Genomic DNA, 25124 nt, shown 5'->3' on the forward strand with positions numbered 1-25124 from the left:
CCCATCATGGTGAGTACCTTGCTAGATAGTGTAAGGACTATTACCATACCATTTGCAGCCAACAATGAGATCTCCTTCTGCCTGCACAAATGACTTGACCACTTTATAAATAGACATGAATTCAGAGGAGAAAAAAACAACACAAAATGTATCCAGAGCAGTCTCAATGATGTTCCCACTTCATATAACTGGAAGGCCAAGACACTCTCTCTATGAATTAAAATGACCTGGAAAGGGAAGTTATGCTAGGATGAAACTACCTCTGGTGGGAATGTTTGTTTGTTTTTATAATTTAATGCAAATAGGCTTAAAAATATGAATGATGCCAAATGCACATTGTCTTCTGAATCATTACTTCACTAATAGTTGCCTCCTTGCAATATCATACCACCATTTCCTTTTTTACATGGCCTTTGAACATCAACTTTGCACAGGATCCTTAAATAATAAAATAGTGGAAGGAAGATGGCTGGTGATTCTAGGGAACAGCCTGTCCTCCCGAGGTTGCCAAATCGATTGATCCCACCAGTTTGGAAGGTGCAATGATATACTGGAGGTATAGTGGAACTGTTCCATTCACTACCATTGTTGGTTAGAATCAAAGGTTTTGAACTTTATGCAAGCTGTAACTGATAAGTAGGAAAGAATCTGCATTCTGGATAAGCTACAGGGGTTTTGTGGCTGTAACACTATTAAATGAAAGGACTAGGGCCTGAAATAGGAGTTGCATATAATAGGTGGTGTGGAAGGGGCAGACTCCACTGTTACTTAGAAAGAATTTGCACACCCAACTCTCCATTGTTACTTGGGATGAGGAAGAGAGTTGGTTTTTGAGGATCACACCCAAGGTTTCTGGCTGAGGAAGTGTTATGAGTGATCTTACCTGTGGCATCCAGGATGAGGGAGAGGTCATGGATGAGTTCTGGTCAGGTTGAGCTGTACATATTTCTGTATATTATTGCCCATCCATAGGATTGATTGTATTATATGAAGGAATTCACATTAGCTGCATAATTTTGTGAGCAATTAAATTCCAACCACAAACATAGCTATTCCATATGTGTTTGGCTTCATCTTTTTTGTTCAGTAATGCTGGCCTTTTTTCATATGTCCATCCTCTGAAAATACTAAAATGTAGGTTTTAATAAATGATTTTCAAAAAGCAATGGGATTCTTTCTCAGTCCCCAATCGGTGCAGAGGGAATACTTAATTTTCAGCTGTTTTCTTTGCTACTGTATAGACTTCTAGGTTCATTGTGAATGTCTTGCTTGTTTTAAGCTAAGATGACTACTCATAAATAAGGTGGTGACACAGACATGTTTGACTCCATAGTGATTTATTTACTCATGGTAGCAGTCATTGCTGTTTGCAATGCAAAACACAGTCTTCTGTGCCACAAGCAGTTTGGCCCACATTAATTAAAGCCAATATTGACTGGCACGTAACAGCAACACACTATATTTACCATAAGCGAGAAAAAAAAGTTAAAACAGCAAAACAAATTAAATTCATAATGTATATTTTGATGAATCATCATTTCAGAAACAAATTGATCAAAAAACAGGCAAAGCAATTAATGCATAATTTATGGACAACAAAATTATAATCCTGATTTTCTAAAGTGCATTTACACAACCTATGTCTTCACAAATAATTCATCAATATAGCTATAATACTACAGAAATGGCAACGGAAAAGTGACATCTGATTCTCTTGCCCCCTAATGCTTCCAATTTAAAATTCTGACTTTATAAGCCATCAACACATTATGGTAACTGAGGTGGAATTCGGTAGATGTGAAAATTGTGATTCTGATGTAGAGTAAACTACACTGGATCTTAAACATGACAAATGGCATCTAATTAAAATGACAAATGCATGTATTTGTATTGTAGCTAAGCATGCCCAGATATAGCATGTCCAGAATGACAAAATTGAGAAATATTTTGACATGCATTTTTTTAATACCATTCAACAATTATCATTGCACTACTGGGATTATTACAATTCAAAATTTATTTCAACAACACAAAATAGAAATAACTGTACAAAATAGAGTAGCCTATCTTCTGTGGCCACATTTGTAATACTGAAACATTTAGCAACTTGTTCTGAGCTTGAGGACAACTCAAGGGGCCAAAATATCATCCATATTGACCACACAGAGTTGTACGGAGCACAGAGAAATTTGCTTTTGCCAACACACAGGGATAATTATGTGACACCTTTAGCCAGAATTATTGGTGAGCAATGCCCACATATTTCCTCAAAATCCACAAACTACTTAGGAATATCATCATAACGACTTCACCTGTGATACAAGTTCTATGATGAATTCCTTCTTATTTTACTTGAAAATTACAATATAAGGGGTAGTATTATAGGGGGTTACCAGGATTTACTTCATGGGGTGGCAGGGGAGGTCACACTATGATCAACAGTTATATTAGCCAATGGTGATGCAAAATTTTAGGTGGAAAAATGCGGGTGGCACCTGGAGTGGCCAATCAAATTCCCTAAGTGGCCAGTGTGACCCTGGCAACCCAACTGGAAACATCCCTGTGTAAAGAGCTGAGAATGAAATGAAATAAAAATAGGAAGTACAATAAAAGTGCAGTACACATTCAGGGGTCAATCTAAAAATGACAATGCATTTTAAAAGTGTATTGCAGGAGTGTCCAGTCTTATCCGAAAAGGGCCGATGGGGGAGTAGATTTTATTTCAGCCCACAGCACTAAGACAGCTGATTCTATCAATCAAGGTTTTGATTGAAGACCGTGATTAATTAATTAGTTGAATCAGGTGTCATAGTGCTAGGCTAAAAAAAAAACCTGCACCCACACTGGCCATTTTTGGATAAGATCGGACACCCCTGGTTTATTGGGTTAATGAAGTAGTAAGAATCACCAAGGAGCAAGAGACATCAGGATAATATGCCCCCAAATGCTACAGTTAATGCCTTTTACTTCCTATACTTTATGTAAATCTCAAATGAATGCGTTTATAAAACCTTTAAAATAAAATTATTTTCTGAGTCCTTTTGTACCATTTCAACACAATCATTATGCACATAAAAATATTGGTCACAAGAGAGTAGTCATATAATCACAATATAGTTTCTTTGTACTTTCTGCATTTCTAAATTCTTAAGAAAATATTAACATTATAATAATGTTATCGTATCATTGCGCTTGATGTTTTGATATACTGTCAGACCATTTTCAGAATGTGACTTCACTGAAACCACAAGTCATTTTAGGATAAGGAGTCTGAACCACCCACACTGAGTATCATGGGATTAGTAGTGCAGTATAACAATCTCCATCACTCTCTTAAGGTCAGCTATAGTCCAAAAAGGCAAGGCAGAATACAAACTATCAATAAATGGTGAACAAACTGGTTGAATACCCATTAAAACAAGCCTCCTGCATAAATACTGGGGGTATTCTTAACACGACCAGGTCAAAACCTAGTATATGGCTGGACCGAACCAGCTGACTAATGGTGTAACTTCATCAGTCAGTCACTCAGTCACAGACATGCACGGTGTATCTTCATCACTCACTCAGTCACAGACATTCACGTTTATAGGGCTGGCCCCGCTGTTGTGGTTCAGCCAGAAATGCAGTAAGGTAAATCAAAAACCTTGTTTAGTGTTTATGTGAACTGTACATTATTACCATGAAAATTAAACAACCAAAATGTCTTCAGTGCTTCTCATCCCTGCTGTAAACTTCTCCACTGAACCTCAATATTTCCATGAGGTAAAGCTAGGCTGATGATTACCTGAACTTGTTGGCAGAAGTAGTACAATAAAGGAAAAACTCCTTTTTCCACAATATCAGATGTCTTCTGTAATAATCTTTTCAGTAATCTGAGGTATTGAATACACTAACATCAAATCCAGATTTTTAATTATTAATTCATTCCCTTGCCCAAAATTGATGATTACTTAATCAGCTTAATATCAAAGACGATGTCTGTTTCTGACTATTGACTGAAATAATCTGATTGTGAATTACTGCCCGCCAAAAGGTTTACTTATAAATGCCAACTGACTGCACAACTATTAATTCTAACAGAGACATTGAAATATGTCACCTTTTCATACCTATAAATGTGATGATCAGCTGGCATATGTGATATATATATCATTGTTCTTTCTTTAAAATCAGAGCTTTGTCAGACACTTAAAGGGATCTAAGATCTGCAAACATCAAAAGTGCTAAATTCTTACTGTACATACAGTGAGCTTCGTAATGTTTGGGACGAAGACATTTTTTCATGATTCGGCTCTGTACTTCACAATTTTACATCTGTAATCAAACAATTGGGTTGGGAAACAATTTCTCAGGAAGCTGAGAAATTAATAAAAATTGTCAGAGTCATAGGCCAAACCTTAGCCTTAAAAAAATCAACTGTTTGGAACATCATTAAGAAAAAAGAGAGTACTGGGGAGCTCACTCATCACAATGGGCCTGGTAGGCCAAGGAAGAACTCTACAGTTGATGACCGAAGAATTTTCACCATAATGACAAAAAATCCCGAAAAACCTGTCCGACAGATCAGAAACACTCTTCAGGCGTGGGCGTAGATGTGTATAAATCACAGTCTGCAGAGGACTTCACATGCAGAACTACAGAGGCTACACATCAAGATGCAAACCACTCATTAGCCACAAAAACACAATGTACAGGTCACAGTTTGCTAAGAAGTATCTAAAAGAGCCTGCAAAAAGAGTTCTTCATAAAGGTCCCAAACCTTATGGTGCCCTGAAATTGGTTATGTATGAAAAGTGCTGTAATTTCTACATGGTGAAACCAAAATATAAAAATATCCTTTAATAAAAGCAGAGAATGTGCACTTTAATCACATGCATTGTTTGATTAGAAATCTGAAATTGTGCAGTACCAAGCCAAATCAGGAAAGAAATGTGTCTTTGTCCAAAATGTAATGGAGCTTGCTGTGCTTTCTTTTTTCTTCTATCTGACTTACCTTGCACATTTGACAAAATATAAAATATTCTATATCTCAATCAGTATGCATTTTAAATAGATTTTCTGTTATTCTATCTTTTTTTAGTTTTCTCTGTTGAAGTCCATTCCTATGCTTCAAAGTGAGCTAGTTCCCAGGCAGGCATCAGTGTATGCCCCTGGGGTCCTCTTGGCACAATGGAGGATTAAAAGAGGATGAGTCATGTCTGCCCTCACCAGGCCAGGGGAGAGGCCATTCGGGGGCTCCTGGGGTTCTGTGTGGCCTGGGTCTCATTGAGTGCCCTCTGCAAAACAACTCCATTAATGTACAAGACTGCTGCATTGAATATCTAAGCAGACACAGGGACCAAAATGCATCCACCATACTGCAGCATGTATACCCATTGAACTGGACACTGTTGATTGCCAACTGTGAATAGTGTCTGAGAGATAACACAGCATACACAGTTCCTAGACTCAGTAGGTTAGCTTGTAATCATTGATATGGTCACAAAGTTACTTTCTCAACATTACATGATCCCATGTAGTCTGCGTAACCTTACCTTTTTTGACTAGGCTTACCTGAAACTTTGAGATGAACTCAGCAAAGATGCCAAAGAAGGCTTCTGTAGAGGTGGCCTTGCTGTCTTCTCCGAAGAAGGAGGCCACCTTTGTAAACTCATCCATGGCCCGCTGCTGCAGGGACTCCAGTGACTGCACTGCTGGATGAGTGTTTTCCAGGAAGCCCTGGTTTGTCATGGTCAAGTTGTCAAAGACAAATGTACAATAGAACCATATATCTCTGAGTAGGTTGTCTTCTTCAATGGTACTCTTCAATGACTGCAATCTATAGTGGTGAAGCACTGTGCACTCAGTTACCAAGTGAGCCACTTGGGGTGTTGGTATGGGACATTATTTCTTCTGCTGCTTTGTTTGGTCACAGACAAAGAGAAATTGCTTTAATTCTAGTTAATGGTGCACTCACCTAAGAGGAGTAAAACGATAGCAATTTGTCATACAGCAAGCTTCAGTTAGAAACAAAGTAGAAAACATAACACAATACCACTTTGCAATGCTGAATTTTTTTCATATTTTTTTCTCTACAGAATGCCACTTTTTGCTGTAACAGTTTCCACATAGTACAGTAGATTTCACTGTATGACATTCTGTTTTGGAATTCATTACATGTTGTTAATATCAACATACAGTTAATATTTTTTGAGACAAAGAAATTTATATGAAACATCATATTTTGTTGAGATTTCAGCAGGCCCATAAAGGATACACTCATTATAACCGCAAAGCGATCTTCAGCAGTGGCAGGCATGTTTTGGGAGGCCATTCTGATGTCCTGAATGGTTGTGTGAAGGTCATTAAGGTCAGTCGTCAGGAATCTTTGATTCACTGTATTAAGAAGAAAAAGGGATATAAGAAAACTTTAACATTCAATGCTTTCAAAAATTCAAGGGCAAATAATTCTGAATTTAGATTTTCAGTAAAGTCAATAATGCTGTTAACTTCTTAAAAAAATAAAATACTTTAACCACTGGAACTTTCCCATTTGGTCTACAGATGTTAAAAAAGAAAACATGATAAAAACTGCTTTTATCCTCTAAGTTGCTGGTTAGATGCATGTTCATATACCAAAAATATACCAAAAATTCCTAAGTCATCAAAAAACACTTTTGGTTCACAAAATGCATTCCTTGGAGATTATGGAGAAATGGAGAACTAGGTACAGTCCAAGGACGTTTTTTTGAACTTCAATGCATATAATTAAGACTGGGTGTTTGTCAGCGGTCATGGCACAGTTGTTTAAAATCACAGAAAACTGAAGAAAAAAAAACATTTATTTATTAAATTAATTAGATCTCATGCTCAGCATTGGGAAAATTGTGAAATAACATGCGCAATTGTAGCAACAGTCACTGCTGCTTGAAGTTTAAAAGAATCATCAGCTGCTAGGGACAAATAGCCTACAGTTAATATATTGATAGGCTGGTGCATTTAATCATGGAAAGAAAGAGCATACGGTTTTGCCTTTAATTTCACAAAACACTGTTATTAATAGAACAAGCTCAAATTTCATTACTAAAATAAATACGGTTACCATGTGTCTATTTTAAAGTTTGTTTTGGCACAGCATGTTGCCTACATTACCAGGTTTGATCTTTGATGGAGCACCTCCTTGTCACTGAATGTTACCGTAGTTGGGGAAGGAGTACTGAGCATCAATATTGTTAACACGGGTCATTGAACATCGGGTTACAACAATTGACAAGGAATTCAGGAATTCCAGAATCTGTATACATTGTTGCACTTTGTTTCTACCGGCATCTGGAAATGTTGTTAAAATTCTTATGCCTATAGAAGTAACACTCTAGGCTACATTAACTGCATGACTACATGACGGTTATCATCCAAAACTTCTGAAAAATCATGGAAAGCACTAAAAACAGGAAATCAAGAGAACAGAAAAAAGGGGAGTCACAGAACTTTCAAATAGCAAAAATCATGGAATCCGGGACATCCTTGACTTCTGTGACAAACATCCAGCTTTACATATAATGTGTCCTGTAACATATATGACACTCTGAAATTCTGTTTTCACAAATGTGTTAATTTGAATGGAACAGGAGAAACCTTCTGTAGACAGTGGATGTCAGGTATCAGATATTCACCTTTGGCAGCAAGTGGTACTGTCTTTAGGTCCCTGGCAAAATCCAAAAGTTCTGGAAAATGTTGGCCTAATGATTTGGCAAGAATATGCAGGAATGTGGATTTCCCGTCCACAGTTTTTGTAGTACTGAGCTACAAGACAATGACATAGTAATGAGACAGACATTAATACAGGATATTCACTCATTGATAAAATGTATTCATTTGTTATACACAACTTATTCAGACCAATTTATACCACTTTGATTATGATAACCGAGGAGAAACATATCCCTGGTAACGCATGAAAATGTTTATTTCTTATTAGATTATGAAAATGAACATATTAAGAGCCTACCTCGGTGAGAAAGTTGATTTTAAATCCAGTGGTTCTATTTGTCTTGGGCTGGCCATTATTCAGGTAATTTCCCATTGCCAGGACAAACTGTAGGCGGAGGAAAAGACAGGCAGAGGAAGCTGAGATGGTGCCAAAAAGGACTAGCATTGCCATTCAAACATTAAGACTGAAATCAAGTGAAAATTTTAAATTTCCATGTTGTACTAACATTTTTAACCTGATTAACTAGGCTGGCTAAAAGTTAAATATAACCATGTGCTTCAGAAGTGACCTAAAAATGAGTTTAGCACAGACCTGGCTGAAATACTTGAAAGAACAGAGTAAGTGAAACCACATTTACTGTACCATTGCCCTTGTTCAGTGGAACATTAAACATTTTAGGTATACCATGTAACATGCTGTCACTGTTTGCATGTATTACAAATTACATATAACTTCTTCATAAGTTCATTAATGTGCATTGTCTCTCTTATTAAATAAATAAACTTGTAAACCTGTATAAGCATGGCAAACTAAATGAGCAACCAGAAAGTGTGGCACATTCATGTTTTTTTCTGAATTTGTGCTCTGTGAGTGATAATTAGATAGCAATTTAGTACCTCCAGAATCTTTGCCAGTTTTTTACTGTTCTTGAGCTCCAGGGAGGCTTTGTAGATGCACTCATAACCAGCACGCATGTCTTCTGTCTTCTCTTGAAACGTGGTCTTGAAGTACAGGCTCCGGAGACGTGTCTTATACTCAGGCACTGATAGCATCTGTGACCATGCACACACGCACACACGCACACATACAGACATGCACCAAATATTAATTTGTAAATAGTTTTGAAAGCCAATATTCTAGCTGCCGTAGATATTGTGGTCACTGGGATTCACCTATCCTCTTCTAGGACTCACACATTACCTGTAGAACAAACTGGTCAGGCTCACTAAGCTTGGCTGGATCCTGGTTGAACTGCTTATACTGCTTGACCTCCTCCTCATCAGGAGCGTACAGGAGCAGCTGCTTTATGTGAGAGGGCTCCAGGCGTTCTGTGGTCATGGTCATGAGCACCTCCCTCAGCTCCGCAGGAGACAGCTTCAGGTGTGCAATCAGGATGGCTGTGAGGAGCAGCAGTCAGGGGGTCAGACCACAAATCAGACACGGTCATGTGAGGATGCACACCCTACATGCACAGTCTCACAGGGACACTTTCACTGCACAGACTCACAGGGCCCTATTCCACTGGCACCATCTCACAGGAGCCACAGGAGCATTACAAGCACCGTGCCTCAGGGACACATGCACACAGCCTCAAAGATATTGGCTTTGATCAATATTTGTCCATAAAATAAATGAAATTATTGTGCCAAAATTGATTGTGAAGAAAGAAATAACACTTGCTTTCAATTGTAATTTTAGTTTTCATGTTGAGTGAATCCAGGCCACAGTCTGGGAGGAACACATACTGTACACAACCCACTGGAAGAGCACATTAAACACAAGGGCTTAAGAATTTAATAATTCTGCAAATGAGCCAATGTGTTTCTTTCCAGTCTTAAGTAGTCTTAACTACTCAAAAACAGACTCAGAAACAGACTAAACTAGATAATTCTAAATATTTTCCATTTATTCCTCATGCATAGTACTGGACTGGAACTGTCTGTGAAAAGCCAAACATCAAAAATACATCATTTCATGCAGCTGGGCAAGCTATTCAGTCAACAATCAGGTCTTATGGGCACCTGCCACTTTGTGTTGAGCTCTCCTCGGGTAGAGTCACACTTATACTCACAGGCGTTGTAGGCCTTCTTGCGTGAGAGAATCTCGATCACGTCTTTCTTTTTAAAGGTCTCGGGCAGAAAGGTGGGCTCTGGAAGAGAGACTGACACATTTAATCACAATGTAAGGATGTGCTCTCCTGGCTCCAGCTGTGGAAACACATAGTGAATGGTAGTGAAAAAGCATGAAAACAAGGTGTGGAGTCAAGTGTGGATGGCGGTGAGGCCTTGAATTCAGGAATTCAAAGGTCTCCAGGGAGACGGTGACCGCGTTGAGCTGTGAAGAGGCAGATACAACACAAATACATCAGACACCCAATGACAGGATGACTCAATGAAGCTTTAAAGTAACTGAATTCATAGGATAGCATTTTAATGGTCTATGACATGGAATCAATATTCATTTGAATATTCAATTGACAATGAAGACATCACAAAAACATTTGAAACATGTATAAAATGTTTAGAGTATAGTGGCTATAACAAAAAAAATGGGGAATTTACTCAAACTACAACAGTAGCTTAAAATATCTAACATACTTCCAAAAACAGCAAACAGCCTTAAAAATAATGTTTCCAGAAGTTAATTCCAACTAAATTTCTACATGTCTCCCCGTTCATAACTATGCAGCAGTTATCTGCACTGGAGGCTGAATTATTCAATACCTTTATGTAAATTATTTTTAGTCTACTGACACAATTCACTAGAAAAAACTAGTCAATCCAATACCTGGCTTGCCATGGATATTGAAATAAGAAAACAAATAAATGTAAATGTAAGTTGTTACATAAGCATTAATATAGGTCAGAAAATCACATGCTAAGATACTTCTGAAGCTAAGAAAGTTGAGCTAAGCAAGTCTGCTTTTGGTTTTAGTTTTCTGTTTGTACATTTATCAACAGTATTTACAGACCAGATTAAATAACTATATAATTCTCAATTTGCATTAGTACAACAGGGGGCTGACTTACCAAATCCATATTTTATTTGTTAATAAAACGTGGATATGGATGAAACTTTGTGAAATGACTGTGTAAAGTACAAGGAAGAAGTAATTCTGGAATTGATGTAATTCTGGAATTGTTTAGCTAAAAGCATACCTAAAATGTATGCTTTTGGCTAAAAGTTATTCTGGCTATGGCATGGTACAGTGGGAACAGAACGTATGTGCTTATGTACAATTTTACACTTACTGGAACTCCTCTGTGTTCCAAAGTGCAGCTCTAAGTCAAGGTACTTCACCATGTCGCTCAACTTGTCATAATCAGAATCCTCTCCAAGCTGTGGAATAAAACATACAGTGGGAAATAAATGCTGAGTTTATGGGAAACGTAAACTGCATCATCTACAGTTTAATGTGGATTCCAGCTCTACCAGAGATAAGATTTTTCCATGCTGTGCTCACCTGCCCCCATATGGTTCCCTCTGAGTTCTCCACCTGCTCCCATCGCAGCCGTTTCACACTCATGTGGTTGGAGTCAGAGTTGTGGTGGGAGAATTGGGGCAAAGGAGGCGGTATACAGGGAGGTGGGGGTGGGGGAGGAGGAGGGGGAGGGGGACCTGGGAGTTGAGAAGGGCGAGGGCTCTCGAGAGACAGGTGAGGTGAATGGGCCTGGTGACTCTGATGGGTGGAGCGTTTTAGTGATAGATGGGTGGGCTGTGGTGACTGGGGTTGGTAGGTCTGGGATTGGTAGGTCTGATGAGTTTGATGAGTCCGTTGGCTTGGCTGTGTGGACTGTGCAGATGTGTGAGGGGTTAAGTTAGGTTGGATCGAGCGGAGGAGCGAGTGTCCTGTGCGTGCAGGATGATGTGACGGGCGTGGCGAGAGGGACTGATGGGCTGACGGGGGGTCCTGGAAGTCCTGCCTGATGGACAGAAGTTTGTGTGAAGAATGCCGGTGGGGCAGGGTAGCACGAGGAGGTGGTGGTGGGGGAGGTATGGGGTATTGATGGTAGGACAGGTACATTTTGGGAGAATGCTCTGGTGTAAAGTCCATGTACAGTGGGGGGTCATTGAACTGAATGGGTGGGGGTGGTGGGGGGCTCTGTGGAGGTGGAGGGATGTGGTCGCTGCTGGAGGAGTAGGTCAGGGAGCTGGCATCTTCACTGCTGCTGTGATACTCGCTGCTGGCGCTGCTTATCTCATGGGGCAGGAAGCTGGTCTCCTGCTCATCCAGGAAGCTCATCTGGAAAATGATCCCCAGTGACTTTCTCACACATGTAGAGCATATCTCTTATTACATTTTTTAACTTCATTAACCTCATTAATTAATTAATGTCTCTCAATGATGTAATTTGTTCGTTTTTTTCCAACTTGCTATGCAGGAGTACAAACAAAAACAAATCTTTTGGAATTAAGGTACACTTTACTTTAAAGGCAGTAAAAGACCTATTTTACTGCCTTTAAAATAGACATACTGTATTTTGTGATCTTATTACACCAGAGAACAACTTCCAAATGATGTTCTGATTACACAAAATTTTCTTAAAAACATTGTTGAAGCTCACTTCCTGGTCTTGTGAAAGACATTGCTCACTACCTCCAGTGTGGTTGGATGAAGTATAGGTGTTTGAGCCACCCATTTCAATGTAAGTCAATGGGAACAACACAGTCAAAATACAAAGTCAATAATTTTTTCCCACAAGAACATGTAGTGGCAATACGTGTTTTCTCTTTGTCTAATGTCTCCTCATGTGCCGATTTGTTAAGTTATTGTGTCATTTGAACAATATTTTGTGGACAAATCAGGGGCAGTCCCACTGCCGAATCACTGCGCATCACTTGGGGGAGGCGGTATCTCACGCACATAGTGGACAACGTGGACCTGGCTTTGACTTCATGACCATATTAGGGTCCCCCCTTTTCCCTACTGAACAGTCGCTGGCTGCAATTTGTACAACATCGTGACGCAAAAAATGCACTCCCGCATTTTCACCACCCCATGGAAAGTCAATGGGTGATGTCACAGCCACTTTGTCTATATTTTTTCTACAGTCTATGATTATGCACTGTAATCTGTCTACTCCTATAAATAAATGCTTACCTCTTCATAGTCATTTTCCGGTGACAAGAAGTCATCCACGATGGTGACCCGGTGTCCCAGCTGCTCGCTGAGAGCGTCCAGGAACTTGTCCGTGTCTCGGCTGCGGGGGGGCCGCGAGAAAGTGAAGAGCTTCTTACGGCGGGACAGCGGACTGGGAGGGTACTCTACAGGCATGGGCGATGGGAGAGGACTGTCCAGGCTGACGTAAGGGTTAGAATCCACACTGCCTGGTGAGGGAATATGCTGTGGGTACAATCGAGACTGGGGGCTCGGCAAGGGATCTTTCCAAGACAAAGAGAAGCCAGATTGGTTGCCTGTTGAGCACAGCAAATAATGAAAATCGCAGAACACAACTGCCAAAGTACTGCAATTACATGTCTGAGTCCCGTTATTAAACTATCATTTATCTTTTTCAAGTAGCTACTTCTCATAATGTACCATGTAACATAAAGCATGATATTGATGTTATTGGCAGTGTTAGCCAGTTCACTATTCTATGCAAACAAAAAGCAATGCTAATGTTAGCATTGAGCCATGGGTTTTAAATGGAGACAAGGTCATGTTATGCCATCTTAATGATCATCTGATCCTTCTGTGCAACGGATCCCAGCAATGAAGTAAACCAGGAAACAGGAATGGGGGAGCAAGAAGAACTAGGTGTACCTTCTTTAGCATGCATGGACGGGGAAGGGGAGTGCGAATGGGCCTCTGCATCAGCCAGGCTGTCTGGGGCAGGCGAGGAGGCACTCTGCAGGGACTTCACGCTCTTTTCTGTGTGCACACCCTCCAGCTCTCCGTACACAGCTGAAATCTATGGTTCGCAGTATGATTACATTATTGGCAGAAACCTTTATTTTTCTTTCACTGGTGGTTTGATCCCTAATGGATTACTGGCAACCTCAGAAATGATTTGTGTGCTTTTTAGGTACCCACGTTTTGTACATTTGGGGTTTCTGGGAGGGACGTCCCATCTCCGGATTGTCTCTCGCCTGATGTCAGCATCGTCCCCACCTCCTCAGAGTCAACATGAAACCCTGAGACACAGAAAACGTGCTGTCCAGGACACCGTACATGGGCAGTGTGTGCCCGCACAAGCAAGCTAAACCATACAGTGCACAGCAGCAAACGATGCCGGGTGAAGTCTGTTGGTTGTGAGAGGAATATACGTCATGCATTTTCTATGCATTCAGTCCTATTCCTGTTTTATGGGCTCTCATTAATTTTAGTGTTTACATGTTATTGTAACAAGCAACATTTTCTATCTCAGGCATGGCATTTGATTGGTATTCATTTGTCAATAGTAATTAATAAATTACACACCATATATTACTCATCTTTAGTGTTACAAAAAAAAATTCTCATCCAAGCCCAACGGGTTTTTATAGATTTTGTAATCTGGCATTACTAGGAACGTTCAAGAATCGATGATAAAAGCCTGTTGCGTTTGGATAAGAAAAATACATTTTTTGTAACACTAAAAAAGAATAATATATGGTGTGTAATTTATTAATTAAATTAAAGAAAGCTACCGTCTTCTGTCTGCTTAAATGACAGGCAGCAATGGTGAATATGCCATGTCTGAGCAGAAGGACACAAACAATGTCAATGGCAGGATCAGAATGCCTTGCAGAATGAGATCTGCATCAGATGCAGCAGGAGAGGACCTGCAGTCTGACAGATGTACGTGTCTGTGTGTAACACAGACAACACAGGTGATTCTAAAAACAGTCTGATTAGTATCCACACTACTGATCACACGACTGATAGACACTTGCGTGGGCTTTGTTTTCCTTTCTCTAAGCACTGGTTTGTTTTTTTAACAGGAGACCTTACAGAAAGAGTTATGGGAATTCCTGCCTATGGACTGAGGACTATCCAATAACTCATTTCAGTAATGGGGATGCTTCTAGTACCTACTTCACACAGGACTATTTCAAGAGTTTTATATTCATAAACAATGGTTCCAAGGCTTTTTTAATGGCACCCTGGCCACTTTTATATCCACTGAAACGGCATAACCTTTTACACTTGCATGTCATTAAAGTGCTTGCGTGTACATCTTTGTAGACTGAAATAATAAATCGCCTACCAATGCCTGCTCAAACTATAATTTGCAATTACGTTACTGTGAAGCTTAAAAATGCAATAATGTTTTTCTTTGACATTGCGGGCTAACATTATGGATTTTATTAACAAAATCCACAGTACCAGAACAATCGGTGGTAGTCAGTAGGAAATTCCACCAGCAACTTGATTGACTATATAAATAGCCTTTTATAAATATTGTGAGTATTTAGTTAACCATACTGATGGAAAACGGCAACCACTCCATTCAGCTAATTTGTTCATAGCAATGAATTTTCTGTAAAATTGCCCTTTGTGACTAGCTCCTGTCAGCTGCAAGCTATAACATTAAGAGAGGAGAATTCCTAATACAGGTTATCAGCGTAGTGTTATTGGCATTGTAGTGTGTCAGATATGATTTGAGTACCCATTCCCAAGTGAGTGCCGATGATGCAGTCATCAGAGCTCCTCCCACGCACACTGCTCCTGTAGGCAGTCCCTGTCACTCTCATAGAGCTGCTGCGCCGGTGAGTCTCCGGCCCCAGCTCAGGCTCCTCCCCCGCTGTCAGCAGACACACAGCATAGTTAAATGTGAACACGTACACATTCAGTACACGTAGAGCACAATATAGTACACATAGAGCATGCACGCACACACACACACGCACACACATACAATCATAGGATAAGACAACGCGCACCAGCAATCTTGTATCCAAGGAAGCGAGAGAGCTTCTGCTGGCAGTGCTCCTGTTCCTCGTAGGTCAGCAGCTGATAGATAAACTGCCAGATGACCTGCTTGGCCGGGGTGTCCAGCACAGGGAACACATCCACGATCAGGGTGTCCACGTTCCTGCTCACAGGACAGCAGAGAGAGTCCTTCAATTTGAGCACACTGCCCTTTCGATGATAGAAAATGAAGCGTATAATCCTTCAGTGCTGTGGCCACCCTGCTGGGGTTGCTCTACTCTACCTGTGCTGGAAGAAGGTCTCCAGGGCCTTGCAGATGGCGTAGCGCTCCTGGAGGGTGAGGAGGTGGTCCAGCTGCTGGCTGAAGGTGCGGCCATGGACCCGGATGCTGGCGGGCAGGATCTCAGCCACCCACTGCAGGGAGCTAAGCACCGGGGAGCGGGAGCGTGGGGGTGTGTCCTGCAGCTCAGGCTCGGTCAATGAGTAGGTGACAGGCCCCTCCTCTACCACGAGGGTGGGCATGGCACCACTGCCCTGCAGCATGGACACCACCTTCTCATGGGAGCAGCTCCTGGTCAGCAGACATACACAGACACACAGCCTCCTGAGTACAGGTCCTTTTTTCAAATCCTGGATGGAGTACATATAGATACTACTGTTTTTTGAACAGATATAGTCTGAAATATTCAAAGAGGTCTTATTAAAATAATTGAATACATACATACTGTATATCTTAAAGTGATCATTATTTCGAAATGAGTATGAAGTAGTTCTGATAAATTGTATTATAATGAAATGAATTTTAGCAGGCAGTTGCATAATTATCCAGAATTCGAAAGAAACTTGTCTTTGTTAGCATTCCTTCTCATTTGGAATCCTCCTCTACTATTATGTAATTAGTAATTACACTCATTAACTCATTGAGAACCACTGAATATATTTATATTTAAAATATTTAACATTTCAGCCTTTGTTACATCTCAGTAATTTCAAGTAATATTAATTTTGTTGTATTTGTTTTAAATATTTCAAAGTAATATTTGTTTTTTGGGATAAATAGCTGAATATTTTAACTAATATTTTATTTAGTTGAACTTACTTATTTGAATATACTTCAGTTATCTGTAAGGGTTATTCACAAATACACAATTTGAAATCGGCAAACTGGCACTGAATGAGTTAAAGAACATGAGTGGGAATATGTCTGGGTGACTCATAAATGATTCAAGTTCTTGCTTTATCTTGTTTTATCTATGTTGTCAACCACAGCACTCTATTTTAGAAAAAACATCTGTAATTTTTACTAATCTAATCCAAAAAGAGTGAAATATCAAATACCTCTTGACCTTGGAGGAACTATGAACATTTTATGCACGTAAGTTATTACAGGCAGTTAAGTGAATATAATCGAACTTTTATTGTCAATATTGAGGGCTTGATGAAATCACAGATAAAACTAGACACCATTCAGTATGAAATGTTGGGAATGACAACTTAAACTAAAGATCCACAATGTTCTTTTTATGATATGTATAGATTGGAATGGAGGCAATATTCATTTTAAAATTAATTCAAAACAACTAGTTTCATACTTCACACTTTCATATATTCTGTTCATTACTGCCAATATGCAGCAGTTTGAATTGCAACCATGAGCTTAACCCCACCCCACCCCAAACCATAACTTTCATTGCTTAACAGATTCCAGAAGCCAGTCCACACTAACATAATAAAGTAACCATTATTTGGCCCATACCTCATGTCCAGTCCACACTAACATAATAAAGTAACCATTATTTTGGCCCATACCTCATGTCCAGTCCACACTAACATAATAAAGTAACCATTATTTCAGCCCATACCTCATGTCCAGTCCACACTAACATAATAAAGTAACCATTATTTTGGCCCATACCTCATGTCCAGTCCACACTAACATAATAAAGTAACCATTATTTTGGCCCATACCTCATGTCCAGTCCACACTAACATAATAAAGTAACCATTATTTTGGCTCATACCTCATGTCCAGTCCGTTGAGAAATAGGATGCGGTCTCCAGTTTTAAGGCCAGACTTCTCTGCTGGACTACCTGCAGAATGAAAAAAGATGAAGGAGGGAGAAAGTGAGGGAATATAGTGATTTATGTCTACTGGCTGACAGTATGATGAGTGCGTTCACATGCAGCCTTCTTTGGGAATACAGAATAGCATCGTAACTCGTAGCAGCCAAATAAAGGAACTCTTGTGCCAACATTTATGCGTGTGACACATCCACTCATGTACATGTACTCTCATCTGAAGGTTGGTTGTGAATGGTTGTGGTGACTTCAGGCACTGCATGCCCACACCATGTTCCTCTGCCACCCCCTCAGGCCTGCTGAGTCAGCCTAGCCTGGGCTGAGTATATCCCTGATGTGGGCGGTTGTCGTCATACAAACACTCACGCCCACTCTTTCTCCAAAAATCTGCACAGCATGCTCTCCCCAAACTCTACACAGTATTAGGTACTGTTTTCTTTACAACTCAACAGTATCTCACTCCCTCCCTAAAACAATGTGCGCAATATCACGTACACTACCTCCTTCTGAAATATTCCATACAATATCCTGAATCTTTACAGTATCAGGTATGATCATTCTCAGTATCCTTGCTTCTCTTTGTAAAAAAAAAAAAAAAACACACAAATCTCAGCTGCAAGAAAAATATATCTTGGATTCAGGCTTAAAATGAATATATAAATTAAATAAGTAAATAAATATAAAAACTGATAATAATAATCCTGATTATAATAATCCTGATTTTCTTGTTTAAATTAGACATTGATGTCCCTACACTGGGGATACCCACTAGAAGCCTAGCTTGAAATATATGAACCCAGCTGGCAAAATGTCTGTCTCCAGGTTGCCCACTACAGTATATATATGTACTTACTGTGATGTGCAACCTGGATGATTATGAGGCGTGTCCCAAAAATATTTACACACCATCCTGTATTTATAATATACTTTCATTAGCAATGGTCAAGAAAACACAAAAAAATGGTATTGAGGAAAACAGGACTCCTCAGTACATAAAAATATTAGCAAATATATTTGGGGCAGCAGTTTAGCACAATAGTTAGCAAACTGGCCTTGTACCTTGTAGGTTTGATCCCCAGTGGGGCACTCTCATTGTAGCTGTGAGCATGGTACTTTATCTGAATTACTTCAGTACATATCCAGCTGTATATAATGACTGTATGTAAAATGAATGTAAGCTGGACAAGAGCATTTGCCAAACGTGTAAAACGAAATATAGTGTGATGTACTGCATACAGCACCATACCTGAAATGACTGAGTCTATCCACACAGGAGCATGACCACGCAGAGTAAATCCAAAACTCTTGTTTCCTCTGTACACCCGCAATGTCCTATAATAGTAAACAGGAGATATATGTTGCATTACAGTACATTCAAATTGCAGAGAAATGTGGACAGAACAATGAGCTGAAACAGTAGGACAACAGCCTTCAGCCATTCTTGTAAAGATCCTTTTTAGGGATAAATAAGAATTTGTGGATATATATGGGCAAATTATTGGCTTCTTGTTGATTTTATGGGTGACTTATAGCAGGCGAACCTCATGGCTAGAGGTGGGGGGGTTTTTTTCAATGTACTTTCAATTACTGATTTTAGCCAATCACAGTGTTGCGCTGTAAATAGGGAATCTTGTATATTTGTTTTAATGATTTATATGGTACTTCCTACATTTATGCTGAGTAAATTTCAGCTAAGGGATTTTCCTGCTTTGTCAATGCTTTGATAATATATTTAATGAGAAAAAATGTACTAGCTGAGGCTGGTTACATAAATATGTGTACTTGCACAAATTACCCATAGTACTATATGGGAAAGGGAAACCTATTAACAAGTCATGAACTAGAAAATGCTTCCACCAAAGGGAATTACAAATATGATCAGCCAAAGATGTATTCTGCAGGCTATTTAAAAATTCATATTCACAGCTGTCAACATGATAAGCACACAGTTTTTGCTCGTCTCTCATTTCTGTCAAACAAAATTTAAAAATACAAATGTGGGGAAATTAAAATGAATGCAAAAATGTCCTAGAGAAGTGTTGCAGGCAATGTATTAACAACATATCATTACGCCTAGATTCCATAAGTCCTCCTGTGAACATCCTTCAGATCAATATTAAGTGTATTGCGTGGTTGCTGTGGAAACCCCTCAAGGCTACACAAAGAGATGTTGCATAAATAAACATGGGGGAAAAAATCCCTTCGTGATACGTCCTCTTACCATCCATACACAATTGTGTCATGAAGCAAAATGGCAGTTGGGGTTTGAATATATATTGTATTTAAAAGAAGTGACCATGCTGAGCAAAGCTGTAGATACTATTGAGTGAAACAGATGAAAAGCCGTGGCCCTACTGATGAAACAATGGCGCTGGGGGGTACTGTTAATGGAACTGGGCTTTCTCATGCTCTGATGGGACCCCAGTCTGCTCACACCTTAAACAAGCTGTGTGCCCTGGTGCCTGATCTGCTCATTTCATACAGTTTTCTCCAGGGATTATTTTGTTGGATTTCTTTGCATTTTGGAGCATTACATTGTGGAAGGACAAATGAGTTCCATCAGAAAATCTGCCCTTTGACCTGGGCCTATATAAAATATGAATAATCTGTGTTTATAATCAGTTTTATTAATACCTCTGAAACCTGGTGCTTCTCAAGATGAGCTCTTATGTTTGTGCTAACATATGGAGCACAGAATTAACATAGAGAAAACTGGAGCTGGGAGATTGGTTTTTAAATGGCAGCACAAAGCAAATAAAACAGCTTGTGAGGATTTACATAATATGCACAAAAAGTACAGTAACTTACATGTGTATCTGTATATTTAAAAGTTTGACATAGATACCTTTAAAGCATTGTGGTATGCATAAGTCCCTCTGTTTAATATGTTCATTTGTGATGGTCTACCCTCACAAAAAATGTTCATAAAAGTAATTTGTTATTTACTCAGATGCATTAACCATCCAAATAATCCTGCTTCTCTAAATCTGCTTCATATTCTACACACTCCTGTGGTAATCTCTTCATGGTAGTCTCATGAGCAGTTTGATCTGTTAAATTGAACAGACTTTATGTAATATTGTAATTCAATTAGGAGATTAGGGCCAAGGGAACCCCTTCCCCCAAAAAGATGGGGGTGCATACTGTTGTCCATAGTGGTAGAAAAAAGCTTCGTACAAATAAGACCTTTTTCACACCACTGAAGACAAATTCTGATTATAGTGATACAAAAGGGTTCATGAATGTATGCCCCAATTCCAACTAGAAACAGAATTTGAGTCAAGAATTTGCGTTCCTGTGAAAACAGTCATGATGTTCCTCTTACCAGGGAAGTACATCCTGTTTTCAAAGCAATGCTAAAATAGGCTGAATACTGACTCCCACTCAGTCCCTATCCCACGCAGTAGCACCTGCTTGCTGTAGCGAGTAATATTGTAGAAACAAAGCACATTTACTGCAAACAGTCAGTAATGCGGGAGCAATGACTAACCACCAGGAATATATTTTTGATTCGGTTTGCTTAAAGCATCTGTCAGGAAGGTGTAAGTGTCTTCATCTGTACGTGCGCTGCATTCTAGTGATGTATAAACAAGCCGTATTACGAGTCCATTGCATTCAGAATAGCTGACATTTAATGCACTTCACGGTCAGTCCATAATTGGAATCTGATTTGGAAGGTTGCGGGGGAGGAGTTGAGTGAGGAGGTGAGTGAGGAGGCGGGGGAGGAGGTGAGAGGCACTGACCTGCGGTTGGTTGCGGCGGCTGAGTGCCCGGGGGTCAGTGAGGCGGTCTTCCTCAGGTTTCGGTCGGAGGGCTCGCTGTCGTCCCCGACAGGCCGGGGGACGGAGCTGGCCCGCGTGGACACCAGCAGCCGCTCGGGGTGGTCCTCGCTCCGGCTACGGCGCAGTCGGTTCTGGCCCGGTTCGCCGAGCCCCTTCCCCCGGCACACCCGGTTGATGAGGCTCTGGGAGACCACCTCGTCGAAGCGCTGCCGGTGTTTCTTGGGGATGAAGATCCTGGCGAACATCACAAAACGAAAAGCACATCAGAGAGAGGCAGGAAATCTGCTCTGCCACGGCCGCGGGGCTGCAGGCTACCAGATGGCCTCCTTTGGCCGTCTGCAGACAAACATTGTTGGGTAGGTCACGCTTTTGATCCGGACATAGCCACGAGAGGTAGAGGCAGAATACTGTGAGGAAGAAATGTTCTGCTTGCGTGGGAAAATCCTGGTTCAAACTGCTTAAAAAAGGAGAAAAAAACCAGACGGAACCACAAAGTGATGATAGGATTGTAGTGGACCATTCAGCATCCAGCTTGGGAAAAACTCCATCATTCGCTTAATTGTAATCGTAATCATTGTTTTAAAGAAATACGTAGAAAAAAAGACCAAATTTGGCCTGTTCCATTATGTTGACAGAAAAATAACAACTGATCAAATTTTCCAAAAGAATGCAGGAGTGTAGCCCAGAAAGAAAATGCCAGGAAAGCTTTTATCTGTTTTTCAGCGGAGCTCTGTAATCCTCGGGGGAAATGGTGATGTGGAGATGGAGGTGGAGAGAGAGGTGGAGAGAGAGGGAGATCTCTGTGGAAGCTCTCAGAATCCCCTGTGCAGTATACGGAGCCCCAGAGCACAGCGTCTCTCACTGAGGCTCTCTCCTCACGCACTCCGGGCGCAAATTCCACAGTGCAGCAACAGTGCAAGGTGTGGGTGGCAGCACAGTATTACACTACCACCTCTAGAGAATGCTCTACGCCCCCCCCCATCCCCCCCTTCCTGCAGTAAATGAGCTCATTCGGAGCCGCCTGCTATATTGAGGCATTCCTGTAGGCTGGCAGTCTGCCTTTCAGTCAGACCCCGGAACAGAAGTTTTAGCCTGTTTGGCTATGTTCATTTTGTTTGTGGATTATTTCTGAACTGGCGAAGTCAGCATCACGCGGTGCCTCACACCGCACAGCACTTCCCCAGGGAGGAGGTGCAGCGGGGAACGGAGGAATCCAGAGCTGCTCCACGGCTCATTAATGACAGCAGGCAGACGTCTCACTACTTAGATGGCCAGTGTCACTACTGGACTGCTGTTTTATATGACTGCGGGAAAAGCAACAGTTAGCACAAATACGACACACCTATGTTTGTGTCTCAAAAGGCAGAGAACACTATTGGACACATCTCCAGACATGCTGAATCCTGATTTTTGATAAGACCTAACTGACAAAATCCATTGTATGAGAGCACAAATACTGTATTTTTGCTTGTGCGGGGGGAGAAAGTATCCCAGTATGGAATTAGTTACTTTCCTCCTCCCCCTTGAAAGAATAATACTTCTCATTGCAAACAATGTCTGTAAAGGCAGAACATGCCGTTAGAAAAAAAAGATGTCTCTTCTCTTCAACCCTCCTCTTCAATGGCATAATCTTTGCTGTCAAAAGCATTGTATGCATTGACAGCTATCGTTGCTGTATTGTTCATATTTTACTGAGCAGGGAAACACACTGGGATGATTTCATCTTGAGTGTCCTGAATTACATTATGCATTTAGCATACATGTAAAAACGCGTATATAATTGCTATGTTGAACTGTATATATAGCTGATCACAACCCATAATTATCCTTATGGTGTGAAAATAAAACACCTTTATACATATTGCTATTGCATCTTCCTGCTCATAACTCTACATTGCATATGTGGCATTTGCAGAACTGCACTACCTTTCCAAGAGTATGTGAACACCACTTTTAATTCATGGTTTTCAAGGGTTTAAAAAAAAAAGCTTCTCCACTGGGTATGCACTACTCTTAAATAAAGCTTTATAGCTTTGTGGCAACTCAGCAGAGAGATTATGGCATTATTTGAAAGGCACATGTACCATCAAGACTATGTATCAAAATTTAGAAAATATGTGAAGAATTACTCATGATATACACATAATGTACATAAAAATACAATACTGTTTATTTCACAAAATCCATATCAGCTAGCAGCAAAAAAATCATACATGGTTTACCCCAACTTGTTTCCCAAAAAATTGTGCAGATAACTAAAAGCACTGAATTTTTTTCTGAAGGGTCTTTCCTAAATGTCCAAAAACCTCTCCAAATTGCACATTATGGGTAATGTTTTGAACATATCTATACCCCAAACAAGGTTTTCTTCACTCTTCAGAATCATATATTGTGAACAGAGAACAGAGGGGAATCAATTCTTGCTGAAAGCAGTAGGAGGAGTAGCATACAGAATGTTGATGTGGAATAAGAAGAAATAATGAGGAGAACACTGCACTCACTTTTTCAGTTAACTTTAATGCCCTCCAGTTGGGGCTATAGCTTCGAGCAAATCTCCACTTTATAAATATGAAAATAAAGCATCTAACTGAGATCTGAATTTCCAAGCTCTTCAATTACTTCTGTATCACAGCGTAAAACCATGTTTGTTGCTCATTTTTTAATAAAATGCAGATCTTTGCTTCATCCCTATTCTGTGGAGGCAGGAGGGAAAGGGATGAAATTCACCTCGGAAAAGAAACCTGTTACATTGCTTTGGAATGTAGTTACTATGATACATTTTCTCAACTGCAACAAGCACACAATTACCATAGCAACTGGCACTTGCAAGCAAATTACACTATACTAAATAGTAATACAGAATCTCTCATGATGTACCAAGGAGGAGATATTGTACTGGACTATACATGTTATCCTACATGGATGTTGATATTATTAATAATAAGAATAATAATAATAATACCCACTTTCTGATACCTCAAAAATAAAAAAGAAAGAAAATTCATGGGAGCCACATGCTGGGCAAAAAGAGTGTGAACAGCTTACCCAAATGTAGCAAGGACACATGTGATGTGTTTCTTGGATATAGCTAATTTTATGGCATGCATGACTCATAAATTGTAGCAGCCTATTGAGCGGATGACACAATACAACTCCCTGATTCTAACCATCTATACCTATACTCAAATGTGATTTTCACAAATTGTACCTGGGCTCTGGGCTCTTAGGCCTGAGGTCATTGAGGTCATTTGCTGCCATGAGAAGGCCTTAAGCAGATGTTTGCATTTCTGGGGCAAAACATGCCTCTTTGACACCATTGTACCTATTTTCATCATTATATTTGATATAACTACACCCCCTACTTCTAGATCTATTAGAAGTGGATGTGTACCAACCTGCTGACATTACGCTGTGTCCACACATATAACATTACATAACATATATAACATGATGAGAACAGGCCATTCACCCCAACAATGCTCGCCATTTTCCTGACTAAAATAGTGCTCTGATTACCTACAGACTAAATAGTATACATTGTATCAAGCCTAGTCTCGAAAATCCCCAGAATTTCTGCCTCTAACACATGACCTGGCAGGCTATTCCACACATTGACTACTCTCTGCATGAAAAAATTCTTCCTAATGTCTGTACGGAATTTACTTTCGCTAATTTCCATTTACATCATCTCGTTCTACCAACAGAACTCAACCTG

General features: G+C 40.1%; 1 protein-coding gene across 4 annotated transcripts in view; it reads right to left on the reverse strand.

Moving 5' to 3' along the window:
• Window positions 1–1318: 1318 nt before the first annotated feature.
• grid2ipb (glutamate receptor, ionotropic, delta 2 (Grid2) interacting protein, b) overlaps window positions 1319–25124 on the reverse strand; it is a 37187-nt gene continuing 13381 nt past the window's right edge. For 2 of the 4 annotated variants that reach the window (XM_064322835.1, XM_064322837.1), the window contains 19 exons: window positions 21371–21643; window positions 18874–18959; window positions 17570–17639; window positions 15832–16119; window positions 15560–15711; window positions 15286–15420; window positions 13728–13828; window positions 13458–13605; window positions 12795–13108; window positions 11157–11936; window positions 10945–11032; window positions 9765–9842; window positions 8894–9090; window positions 8590–8745; window positions 7991–8077; window positions 7656–7785; window positions 6260–6378; window positions 5557–5721; window positions 1319–5279 (listed from right to left, as the gene is read on the reverse strand). In XM_064322835.1, coding sequence (XP_064178905.1) covers window positions 5208–5279; window positions 5557–5721; window positions 6260–6378; window positions 7656–7785; window positions 7991–8077; window positions 8590–8745; window positions 8894–9090; window positions 9765–9842; window positions 10945–11032; window positions 11157–11936; window positions 12795–13108; window positions 13458–13605; window positions 13728–13828; window positions 15286–15420; window positions 15560–15711; window positions 15832–16119; window positions 17570–17639; window positions 18874–18959; window positions 21371–21643 — 3439 coding nt within the window. In that variant the 3' untranslated portion in view covers window positions 1319–5207. Of the gene's footprint in view, window positions 5280–5556; window positions 5722–6259; window positions 6379–7655; window positions 7786–7990; window positions 8078–8589; window positions 8746–8893; window positions 9091–9764; window positions 9855–10944; window positions 11033–11156; window positions 11937–12794; window positions 13109–13457; window positions 13606–13727; window positions 13829–15285; window positions 15421–15559; window positions 15712–15831; window positions 16120–17569; window positions 17640–18873; window positions 18960–21370; window positions 21644–25124 lie in introns of all 4 variants that reach the window. The other 2 variants (XM_064322833.1, XM_064322836.1) reach the window with 1 other exon arrangement.

Source organism: Anguilla rostrata, chromosome 2 (genome assembly GCF_018555375.3).
Source record: "Anguilla rostrata isolate EN2019 chromosome 2, ASM1855537v3, whole genome shotgun sequence".
Lineage (NCBI taxonomy): Eukaryota > Metazoa > Chordata > Actinopteri > Anguilliformes > Anguillidae > Anguilla > Anguilla rostrata.